Raw genomic sequence first — 11,968 nt, forward strand, 5'->3', positions numbered from 1 at the left:
GGCTCTGCTCCTCCCCTGACTCTTCGGCTCTGTTTAAGAGCTAAGCTGCCCCAGCGCTATCGGCTTCGGGCAGCCCCCATGCCTCCGGACCCTGTGCCGCCGGAGCCTGGGAGGGGAAGTGCCCGGCCGGTGGCTGGGGTCCGGAGGCAAGGGGGCTGCCTGAAGCCCATAGCGCTCGGGCAGCTTGGCTCTTAAACAGAGCCGAAGAGTCAGGGGAGGAGCAGAGCTGCCGCGGGAGGGGAAGTGCCTGGCCGGCATTTTCCCCAGACACGTTCGGCTTTTTGGCAATTCCCCCTGGACGGGGGTTTGAGTGCCGAAAAGCCGGACATGTCCGGGAAAAAACGGACGTATGGTAACCCTACTTGAAGGTCCTTTTGACTAGTTTTTTCACTGTTTTGAAATCCCCTTAATTAAGTGAGGTGTTAGGTTTTTATACGTTTCCTCACCCCAGGAAATTGAACGTAATTATATTGTTGGAAGATAATAAAAAAGATAAAAAGTAGAGAATCTTGGGACAGAGCTCCCAGATATAACTGCTATGTTCAATGCCCCTCTGTTTTTCCCCATTTATATTTGAACATTAGATTATACCCAACCAGAACCAGTTATCCAGAAGCACACACAAGCTTTAGATTAGAAATTCTGATAAAAATGGTACCTTACAACCTCCAAATCTAAAGCACCTCTGCTTTCCCCCCCATCTCTAGTAAAAACGCATTTGAGTAAACTGAAACGCTGCTATTAAAATTCTGTAGCAGTAAAATAATACAAGGCATTTAAGAAATTATTTACACATTCAAAGAGCAGTACAGACATTAAGGACCCAGTCCTGAAAACTTTTATACATGTGAGAAGTCTACGCACATGAGAACTACTTACATTAGTAAGGTGATCAGGCCCTAACCAATTAATTCTCACAACATCTGTGTGAAGTAGGGCTGGTAAGTATTTATCCTCATTTTAGAGACTGGGGGACGAGTGGGGGAAAATTGGTATGGGGCATTAAGTGACCTTCCCAGAATCACCCAGGGTCAGAACAAGGAGCCGAACCCAGGAGTTCCTGACTCCCAATCCTGTGCTCATTCCACTAGATCACAATGTCTCTGTAAAATGGCAGTCACATCTGGCCTGACTTTCAGAGGTGCTGAGCACCCCCAACCCCTACTCAAGTCAATGGACACTGCAGATTTGAAAATCAGACCAATCAGGATTTTATAGAGAAGTGCCTGGTTTTCATCTTCAAGGAAATCCTTGTACTTACCTGGAGAAGAAAAGTAGAAAAGCCTTTGGAACAAGTCAGTGGCTAGTCAGCAAAGTACAGTTTTGTGCAGCAAATATTCCAGTTAGCAGAGCTGCCATCTGTGCAGTGTTGTGTATGCTAATGTTTATGGAGTAGCCCCATGTTTATTGCAATATCCCAGCTTTTCTATTGGCTAAAAGAGTGGGAAGGAGCCTACTAAAAGTCTATACCCTTCATAGAAAGCTACATCATCTTTGACTGAATGTTACTGGCATATGCTTTATGTAATGGCACACATCGTTTGCTGTGTCATCACCTACACATCTATTATGATTCACGGGAGCTATAAGAACCAGTTTATATCCATCAGCTGATAGCCAACCAGGCAAGACATTAGTGAAACATGTGATTTTCATTCCCTGGGATAGAAGCAGAAAATGACGTAAGACCATTTTAATGGCAGGGGAGTCTAATGATTTCATTTTAGCACAGGAATGCTATTGTCTGACGTAGCTCACGACATCATTCTTTATGCCTCCTGATGCTTCTTCATTCAATCCCCACTAATTATGCTGTCACCTTAAATTATGGGTTTTTCTTTTTTTTTTTTTTTTTAAGTAAATAATTGGGAGGCTTTTTTTAGATAATCTATGACAGCATCTGACTCCTGCAGCATAGGTATTGCTTTTCAGACCACAGTGGTGCCTTTCAATGGCCAAGTATATGGAACTATTATACAAGTCCCCTGTTTTAAATACAGGAAAATACTTATATAAACAGGTAAACGTGAATTACAGGCTTAAATACAACCAGGAGTTCAGGAAATAGCAATCACAAAAAAGTGTTATTTTATTTCACTAGATAATACAGAGATACATAATATATTAGAATACCTACATAGCATCCTTCATCACAGCAAAGAATCCCCAACACTTGACAAACTACACACAGACAGCACCACTGAAATTTAACCATTTCTGAAGCAGACTGCAGCACTTCATGGATGAATGACACACTGTACAAAAATGGGCAGGAGGGAAAATTTGGGCCTAGCTTCTACCTTTAGGCAAAATGCCACAGGATCCTAAAAGTGCAATTCCGCCTGAAGAGGTGACTGTGATAGTGGCATGATGAGGTGCTGTATTTATTATTCATTGTATTACCATGGCACCTGGAAGTCAAGGGCCAGGATCCCATTGTGTTAGGCACTGTACAAACTTGTAACTCAATGACTTCAGCTCAGATTTGCCAAGCTTACAAGTAAAACTCAGATGTTTTTTTCTAAGTGCCAGACCATCAAACTGCCCCTGAGATCTGAGAGTCAAACTGGGTTTTTTCTTTCTATGAATTATCAACAAAGTTGTGTAGGCTGAATTACACAATGACACATGTGCAACCTCATTTAGCCCCGTAAACAAAACATAGTTAACAGCTACTACATCTCGATTAGCCCTTAATTCAGGTACACAGATGTAGTTGAGCAGGCAGAATATTTGCCTGTAGGATCTTTAACATGGGTGAGAACATGTGAAAAGAAAAAGAAAAGAAAAGAAAAGAAAAGAAATACACTAGGATCTGAGATTCACATGTATGTTTGCAGGGCTGACAGAAAAACAGGTTTACTTTTAAACTGAACAAATTTGATCTGGAGTAACATAGGATAAACAAGGAACTCTAGGATGCATTTTGACTTTGCAAGGTTTCATCAGATACACAGTACAAAACATAACATTCTGTTTGCTTCAGCAGAGGGAAGGGCGGAGTCAACCCTAATAGGTTTAAGTTTCCAGGAGGTTTTTATTTCAACGTCAATGATTTGATTATTTAAAATATCACATTCCAGCTTGAGAGAAAGAGAGGTGGGGAGTGGGAAAAGAAAGATATATGCTAGAGATATGAGCATGCGACTGGGAATCAAACTGCTGACTTGTATTCCTGGTTATTCCACTGATTCACTGACTCACTGTGTGACCTTAGGCAAGTCACTTAACTTCTCTGACTCACTCTTCTCATCTGAAAAATGTGATTAATACTATTTACTCACCTCACATGACTCCCGCCAGAGCTGTTACAGTTAATGCTCCCAAACCTATAGCTGCAGCATTGTGATTATTTACCACTCAGGCTCCAATGCCACATGGGGTGGAGCATGAGTTACTTTGCAATGACTGAGTTCTGGAGTGAGACCCTTAGCCCCTTGGTCAGGATATTTTCCTCATAATCTAACTTTGGCTGGGCACAGTGCATGTTCCCCACTCCTTCGTGTTGAACAGAAAAAGCACTTATAGTTTATATATAAATAAGGCATAACTTTTTAACAGTGAGGGTAATTCACCATTGGAACAATTTACCAAGGATCTTAGTGGATTCTCCATCACTGATCATTTTTAGACCAAGACTGGATGTTTTTCTAAAAGATCTGCTCTAGGAATTACTTTGGGGAAGTTCTATGGCCTGCGTTATACAGGAGGTCAGACTAGATGATCACAATGGTCCCTTCGGGGGTTAGAATTTATAACAATGAATTAAGAGAAAAAACAATCGAGTTACCCAAAAGCTCCAGTCAGCACTCCAGTTATATGGAGCGGGGGCCTGCATTTTCTCAGTACATGCACCAAGAGTCTCCTCTGAATCTGCAAGCAACTGGCGGATAAGACCATGATCCACTTCATGGATTTCCTGTGAACCAAGCAAGCAAGCATACCATGTAGTTTGATAATGGAGGGGAAAGGTGTTGGAATAAAAGTTTGCAGGCTTTATAAATAAAATCTTAAAGGGCTACATTTAACAGGATGAATGATGGGGAAACATTTCCCACTTATTGATTCTTAACTAATGCATAACATTTTTCAATGTCAATTATATTATAAACATTAAGGTTTTATTCCCTAATGTCCCTCAACCCATTACATCAGTGTTTTGCAAACAATCAAAAGGCAGTCATAAATGTTATTTTAACCACCATTAAACTGACAATCTCAAAGCAAATTATTAAAAAATAAACTACAAAGGAATCCTTTAAAAAAAAAAAAAAGAAAGAGAGGGGAGATCTGGTTTTACTGATTCCAATCTTAATTATTCACTGTCCATACACATGTACATAAACACAGAACTTCAGAAATGTCAAATTGTATTATTATTAACACTTTATTCATATATAGAGCTTTTCATCAGTCGATCTCATAGTATTTTACAAAGGTGATCCATAGCACTATTCACAGATGTGAAAACAGACAGAGAGGCAAAGTGACTTGCCCAGCAGACCAGTGGCAAAGCCAGGAATAAAACCCAAGTCTTGAGTCCCAGTCCAGGCCCCTAACCACTTAATCACATTGCCTATAATATCCAATAATGCCTGTAAAAAAAAGACACGACACTATCACTGGGTGGCCAAACTTATTGACCCTCCAAACTGCATATGACAGTCTTCAGAAATTCGAGAGCCAGGGCATGCCTGCCGGGGCTCAGGGCTTCAGCCTTGCTCCTGCTCAAGCCCCGGCAGGCTTGCTCCATGGGCTGAAGCTCTGAAAACCTCCTCCCCACTGGGCAGAAGCCAGAGGCGACACGTGGGGATCACATGGGGTCACATACCCTCCCAGATTTTTGCCAGGGTTTGTTGGCCCCACTCAGTCACATGGTGCTGCCAGGCCCCCTCCCTGTGCGGCAGCTGCTGGAGCCAGCAAGCTGGGAGCTGTGGCCATGGGGAAAGGCAGTGGCAAACAGCTGGGAGCTGCAGGGAGAGCTACTGCTTTTGCTGCTGCCTCTCCTTGCAGAGCTAAAGCAGGGGCCCCGCCCTGCAGCTCCCAGCTGTTTGCTGCTGCCTCTCCACATAGAACTAATACCTGGGAGCTGCAGGGAGGGGCCACTGAGGGTAAGAGGGGGGCATACCTAAGGGGGCGTGACTCAAGCTGTTGGGAGGGGGCAAACCTTTAAACTGTGTCCCCTTCCCAGCAGGCACCAGTTGTTTCTGACAGAAGCCCCTAGCTCCACTACCCTCCCACAGGGAAGAAACCCTGAGTTTTACACACACACACACACACACACACAGCTGGTAGGTGGAGAATGGGGGGAAGGTCCGTGAGCCGCACTTTAACTGTAAAAGAGCCACATATGGCTCACACGCCGCGGTTTGGTCACCCCTGCACTATCCCATTTTTAACAAATGGAGCTGCCATGGGTAAGGCACCTTGATCTGCTCATCAGCTCACTTTGGGGAGGGAGGGGGGATAAGCCCACTGATCAGCACCATACTACTCTCTGCTGGGGTTGCCTAAGGATGAGCATGGCACCAATCACAGGAGCACTCCTTACTCTGCCTGCTTTGAGGGGAAGCACTCATGTTCAGTGCTCTTGAGCTCAAGCGGAGAGGGCCAAGTGACAATCACAGGAGCTCTCCCTTTGCAATGAGACAGAATAGGGGGAACACTCAGCCACCAGGGCAGCTGCTGTGTGCCCTCCAGTAACAGGAACACCTGTCACAGAGCAATAGACACCAGCCTTCTCCACCACAGGAGAGAGAAAGATGAGATGCTCTCACCTCCCTGATGAGATGTAATGAGAAGCACGGGGTGGATGAGAAGAGAAGAGTGTTTTCTCAAAATGTCCTACATGCGCACAACCTTCATTCTAAACAGCTGGGATTCACCACGGCTATTGTCTACATAGCACCCCGAAAAACTTGTTAGTGCAACACGAGGAGCCTGAATTTCCTGACCATTTGTACAATTAAAATTAAGAGGTTCTCACAGCAATCTTAACTCAGCTCTCTTGTGTGTATTCATTACAGTGAGGTCTTTCAGAGTACAGCTTGCAACACTGCTAGCTAAAATAATCTCCTTTTGGAAAGTCTGAAGCTTAGAAAGGCCATAGGACAGATCAACACTAGGCTGTGGTTTAGAACCCAGTCCAGATCATTAGTGACCAAAAGTGGTTACTATCTGATGGATGCTCGGTGGCTATAAGAAAGGAGACGGCAGGTTGCCAGCCAGTTTCTAGTAGGCAGGAGGAAAACCATAAAACTGGCAGACTCAGCAAAGCCAGGACAGCCATCTCCTAAAGCAGTCCCTGTAGAACAGAGGCCAATCATCAGGTTAGCGTGGGGAAGCAGACATCACCACTGCCCGTGCTGTATGCTCTGTAGATAGTTTATTACTGCTTCCAAAGCTTCATTCCTTCGCATACCTTTCACCAGCACAGCTATCATTAAAAATACTTTAAAAACACATATTCTATAGATACTTGCAAAAGGGATGTGGAATATTCATGCTCCATTTCCTGTCCTAAATTTGTACAAAATCTACCCTCAGCAAAACAGCAGCTAACCAGCTTAAGCAAAGACATCATAATCGCCAGGATCCAGGGACCCCAACAGAACAGTGCTGTGGGAGCGAGTCCCCAGCCTGCAAGGCAAAGTCAAGTTTTGAATGTTGCTGCCTAAGAGTGGGACAAGCAGGCAGCTCATTCCCCTGAAGACACTGACTGTATGTGTGAGATGAAGTGCAGAAAGCAAGCTGACTTACTACCCCCCATCCCCAGTCCCCATTCACAAATACAGGAATTATGAGGAAGCAAGCAAAGGAGTCCTTCCCTGCAGAGCCCTGAGTGAAGATGGACAGCCCCATGCCAATGAACCCTCACATATAGCAGAGATGAGGGGCTGCGAGCAACACCACTCCTCTTAGTCACAATAGGCCAGAGGTGGCCACACTTACTGGCCCTCCGAGCCACACACAACAACCTGCAGAAGTTTGAGAGCCAGGTCACATCTGCTGGGGCTCGGTGCTTCAGCTCCACTCCTGCTGAAACCCCAAGCCCTGGCAGGTGCACCCCACAGGGCTGAAGCCCCTAGACCCCCCTCCCTGCTGGACAGAAGCCCTTACCCCACCACAAGGCAGAGGTCCTGTCCTGAGCTCCCCCCACCCAGTCTGGTAGGCAGAGAATGCAGGGCACGTGGGGGGCTTGCAAGCCACACTTTAACAATAAAAAAGCCACATGTGGCTTGTAAGCCACAGTTTGGCCACCCCTGTAGTAGGCCCTATCTAGGCAGCTTGTTGCTTTAGCAGCTGTTATTGGGTAGCTAGTTGGCAAGGGAACAATAGCCCAGCAGCTGGCATTACAGGACTCAGGATGAAGCAAACAAACTGGTTCAGCGTTGGTCTCACATACACAGAGTTTGAGGAGACTATTAAAGCTCTGGTTAAAAAGCCAAATGCCTTAAAAACCACCCCAGAAAGGAGCAGGCCCTTAGCAAAGCTAGAAAGCAAAAATTAAGAAAGAACAATCAAATGCTTACCATAGAGAGGAGAAAGAGATGTAACCTGCAAGCTGATTGCCTCGAAAATGAGCACCATAGGGCTACAGCTGCAGCCTTATCTGCAATTTAAAGGGCCAGCAGCAATAAGAAGACTATGTGGAGAAAGGCTTCTATATATAAAAGGAGTAAACCTGACACTAAGAGCGTTAGCTGATATCTAAGTGCTATGGAGAACAAGCTGGCTAATGAAAAGAGATATGAAGCTAGCCACCTGAGGGTCAGGGCCTGATATAGAGCTTCCCTTACAGCTAGCACCTTCCTTAACATGTTTAATATTGTATACAGGGACATCTAAATTTTTGTTCACAGCCTGAAAAATAAATCACATTTTGCCTACAGACTCCTGTATCCTATGAGTGAGTGGTTTGGTGGAATAGCTCCTTTGCATGGTCTCCACTTCCTGGACAAAGGAAAGATGTTGATTGCCTCCCTGGCACTCTTCCCATCTCATCCCCCCTAACTCCCCAAAGCCCACTCTGCGGAGAGAGGGATCTGCAGCTGGAAGAAAGTATTGTGAGGGGGAACCATGAGGGATGCATGTCCCACCAGTCCCAAAGAGAAGCAAAAGAGCACTAATACAGCCTGGGGATGCCTTAACTCTTCTGTGACCCTCTCTGCAGTGGGGAAACACCCCTTAAAAGGTGTGTCCCTTGGACAATGACAGCCTGTCTCCAAAGGTTTCAGAAGGGAGACTAAGGGGTATCCCAGAGCTGGTGCAGGGTCACAAAGCTTCCAGCACAGAAGGCCCTACTCTCCTGGGAATCTGGAGGGGACTGTTACCATGGCCCTTGCCCTCAAAGGGACGACCCAAGAAAAACTCCATGAGGGGACCCTCACTGGGTTTTCCCATTCCCCAGCCCCACAAATAGTTTCACAGGAAGAATATGTTCTGGGCTGTAGTTCTACCAGCACACCTTCATTTCTGTTTTCTTTCACTGTTAACTTTGTAACTAGATTTAAACCTGAATAAAGTAAAATCAATAAAAAGAATTCAGAAATCCAACTTCTGTAGTGATTAAGAGCTAGGTGTTATTATTATTTTATTTTATTTTATTATTTGTGTTGTTTTAATGGTATGTGATGAACTGATCCCTAGCTGTTTAAAAAGCACCTTGGGGACCAGTTCTTGTGAATGAAAGGTCCTGTCTAAATATGGAGTGATAGTAGGCATTTTATGTCATGTAGTCCATCAATCTGATTTAAAAAATTTATTAAGATGATGTTTACAAAAAAAAAAAAGTGAACGGTACAGAGTTTAAGCGTAGGAGTTTCTGGTTATCAGGGAATAACATACAGATTATCAAGGGGTGCGAAGTTCGGTTTAAGATCGGATGGCGTAAGGAATACATAATCTGCAATATCCCCGATTGGGGGTAAAAGGTTAACAGGTCAAAATACAGACATTGAGATATGAGGGCATGTTGTTCATATAATGGCTATGTTCAGGTGTGGAGTATAAAGAGTGGATATGATGATGAGGATGGATTGACCCTCATTTGGTGAGATTTAATGTTCAGTGATCTTATGGTTCTGGTTCATATGGTCCAACGGAAAAAGTCTCTCGGTCCCTTTCTCATAGTCGATGCTCGATGTCGCTCCGGTTCACGCCTCCGGGTACTGTTGGTGGCTGGTGATGTGTTCGGTGTAGAGGTCCCTGGCCATCGGATAGTGTCTGAGACCATGAGGCACCTCATGAGCTGTGCGTAGCGTTGACTGATACTGCAGGTCTATTACACAAATGGATTACCCTAGTTTAAATGTAAAATGAATTTTAAATGCTACTCCACAGAGCCACCTATAGGGAAAAGAGTGAAAACCTGCCTTCAAGTTGAAGAAAGTAAACTTGATATATAACTGAACGATGTTTCAAAGTAGTCTAGCCCCAACATGTTTCCAGGAGAAAAACAAGGGTTATTAAACCTAATAGAAATGGAAATATGTTCATGAAATTAACAAAAATCTGTGAAAACATAACTGGATTTAAATGTTGCCCTGGTATTTTGGAAACAGAATTTTGCCAGTGCAGGGGAACAACAAGGTGAAGTAATATAGTATATGGGAATCACAGGCGCCAACTTTCTTTAGCGCCGGTGGGTGCTCGCGCCCCCCGGGCCCCAGCCCCGCCCCGACCCCCCCCCTCCCTGCCCCACTGGACCCCTCCCCAAATCCCCACCCCGGCCCCGCCTCTTCCCCGAGTGCGCCGCGTTCCTCCTCCTCCCCCTCCCTCCCACTGTGCAAAACAGCTGTTTCGCGGCGCAAGTGCTGGGAGGAAGCGGGGAGAAGCAGGACTCAGCGGCGCGCTCAGGGGAAGAGGTAGAGGCGGAGCGGAGGTAGAGGTGAGCACCCACGGAGTCGGCACCTATGATGGGGATGACAGTAAATAAAAAACAACAGTAATGACTGGGCTTAATGGTTTTTAGATTCAAGCACGCACAAGAGCTTGCTGAAGATGTGTTCTCTGAGGGAGCAATCATCATGAATTACTTTATTCGGTAAATGTTTTGATTTACCATCCATGCTTTCCAGCTTTTGGTTACATCTACGACAGATTTTCAGTTGCACCCTACACTCTGCCAAATTAATGCATCTTCTTCCCCTTGTCTCTTTCTCCCATAGCTAACTCTCTTTTTCACACTGGAATTATTCCTGGAATAGTCCTCTTGATCCTAGGCACTTTGGGTGAGATTTTCAACAGTTACACGCTCCCAAATGGGGCCAAATGTTCAGACATGTTCAGCACCCAGCAGCTCACAGAGTGATGCTTGTGATTAGATTTTCAAAAGAGCTCAGGATGTGCCTTGCACCCAACCTGCTGAGCTCTTTTGAAAAAAATGACTGGCTGCTGAGCTCACTTGAAAAGCTGGCCCCATGCAACCACATTCTTCTTTAAATACCTCCCGAAGCCATGAGCTCATTGGTTGAATAATACTGGGCCAGGAGTAATTTCTTCTCCACCACTTCTGCCTGACTGGTGGATTTTACTCCCTCAGGCTGTAAGTATATTAATAGCATATCCAAAATAAATAAATAAATAAAACAGAAAAGCAACCAAGACTTGTACATAACAAAGCGTATCTCATACTGTTTTGCTGTTTTACAACCCCCATCCGTCTCATGTCCCCTGGACTTTGTCTGTCATCTCTTACCATGGTCTAATTTAGAGCCCAACCCTGCTCCCACTGAAAGCAATGGGAGTTTTGGCGTTGTGCCACCTCAGGCTGTGATCACGTCAACTTTTGGGAGGTAATATGGACAAGTGGAAAGAGTATTGGACTGGGACTCAGGACACCTGGTTTCTATTCCTAGCTTGGCCATTGGATCATCTTGAGCAAGTCACTTTGCTGCTCTGTGGCTCAGTTTCCCCATCTGTAAAACAGGGATAATAATACTGACCTACTTTGAGATGTACTGATGAAAAATGCAATGTAAGAGCTAGGTGGTTTTAATTATTATTATTATTTTGCTACTGACTTCAATGGGAGCAGAATTATGCCTTGTAAGTTGCAAATTCCTTAGCAGCATGGACTTGTTTAAATGTCTTTAAAAAGCCATTCACATCTATCATACTTGTTGTGTCTCTGGTAAAAATAGAGACTTTTTCTCCTAAGTAGACACATTTGACATGTATGTACTTTAACTATGAAAGTAGAGAAACACTCTCACTTCTCTCTCCTTTATGTATGAAGACATCCTCTAGAATCAGGTGTCTCTTTCTCTTGATTATTATCTTTATTTATTATGTGTATTGCAGTAGCACTTAGGAACCCCCGTCATGGGGCCGAGACCCCATTGTGCTAGGTGCTGTACAAACTGTAGTTAATTGTTCACTTCACTCATTGTTAAGTAATAAAATATGTAAATACATAGTAAAAAAAGAAAACATGCTTCTTTTCACTATCTGAGGTCAGTAAAATAAACAAAGAACGCAAACAGCATAATGAAAAGTAGGTTATATTTTTAGTACTTTCAGTTCCAGCTGAATATATTAATATTAACTCAGGTAAGGCATATTCTTAATATAGGTGTGTCTAGTCAGTATCCTTATCAATAAAGACTAAAATTTCCATAATTTCAGGCAGTCGGTTTTTGGGGACCTGTCTGGAGACAACTCCAACTGATTTCTATTGGAACTGTGAGTGCTCAGCATCTCTGAAAATCAGGCCAGAAGAGGTTCAAGTTGGATGACCACAAATAGAGGGACCCAACATTAGTGGGCACATTTGAAAATACATGCCTACAAATTTGTGCCTTTAAATCCCTACAGTATAAACACAAATTGAGCAGTGTGGCAAAGAGGAAAAATTCCACCTCAGTGACCAATGGGTCAGTGAGAAGCTGCATGGGGGCAGAGATGCCTCAAACTGTGGGCGGCGGAGAGCAATGTATCAGACATCATTCAGGGGACTGGGCTTGGT

The 11,968-nt window shown here is 44.3% G+C and overlaps 1 protein-coding gene across 3 annotated transcripts in view; it reads right to left on the bottom strand.

Moving 5' to 3' along the window:
* Positions 1-7,597, bottom strand: part of GRAMD1C (GRAM domain containing 1C) — a 76,957-nt gene extending 69,360 nt beyond the window's left edge. The window contains exons 1-2 of one of the 3 annotated variants that reach the window (XM_034789183.1): positions 7,533-7,597; positions 3,791-3,919 (exon numbers count right to left, since the gene is read on the bottom strand). In XM_034789183.1, coding sequence (XP_034645074.1) covers positions 3,791-3,919; positions 7,533-7,535 — 132 coding nt within the window. In that variant the 5' untranslated portion in view covers positions 7,536-7,597. Of the gene's footprint in view, positions 1-3,790; positions 3,920-7,532 lie in introns of those variants that run through there. The other 2 variants (XM_034789210.1, XM_034789193.1) reach the window with 2 other exon arrangements.
* Positions 7,598-11,968: the final 4,371 nt, after the last annotated feature.

Source organism: Trachemys scripta, chromosome 1 (genome assembly GCF_013100865.1).
Source record: "Trachemys scripta elegans isolate TJP31775 chromosome 1, CAS_Tse_1.0, whole genome shotgun sequence".
Classification (NCBI taxonomy): Eukaryota; Metazoa; Chordata; order Testudines; family Emydidae; genus Trachemys; species Trachemys scripta.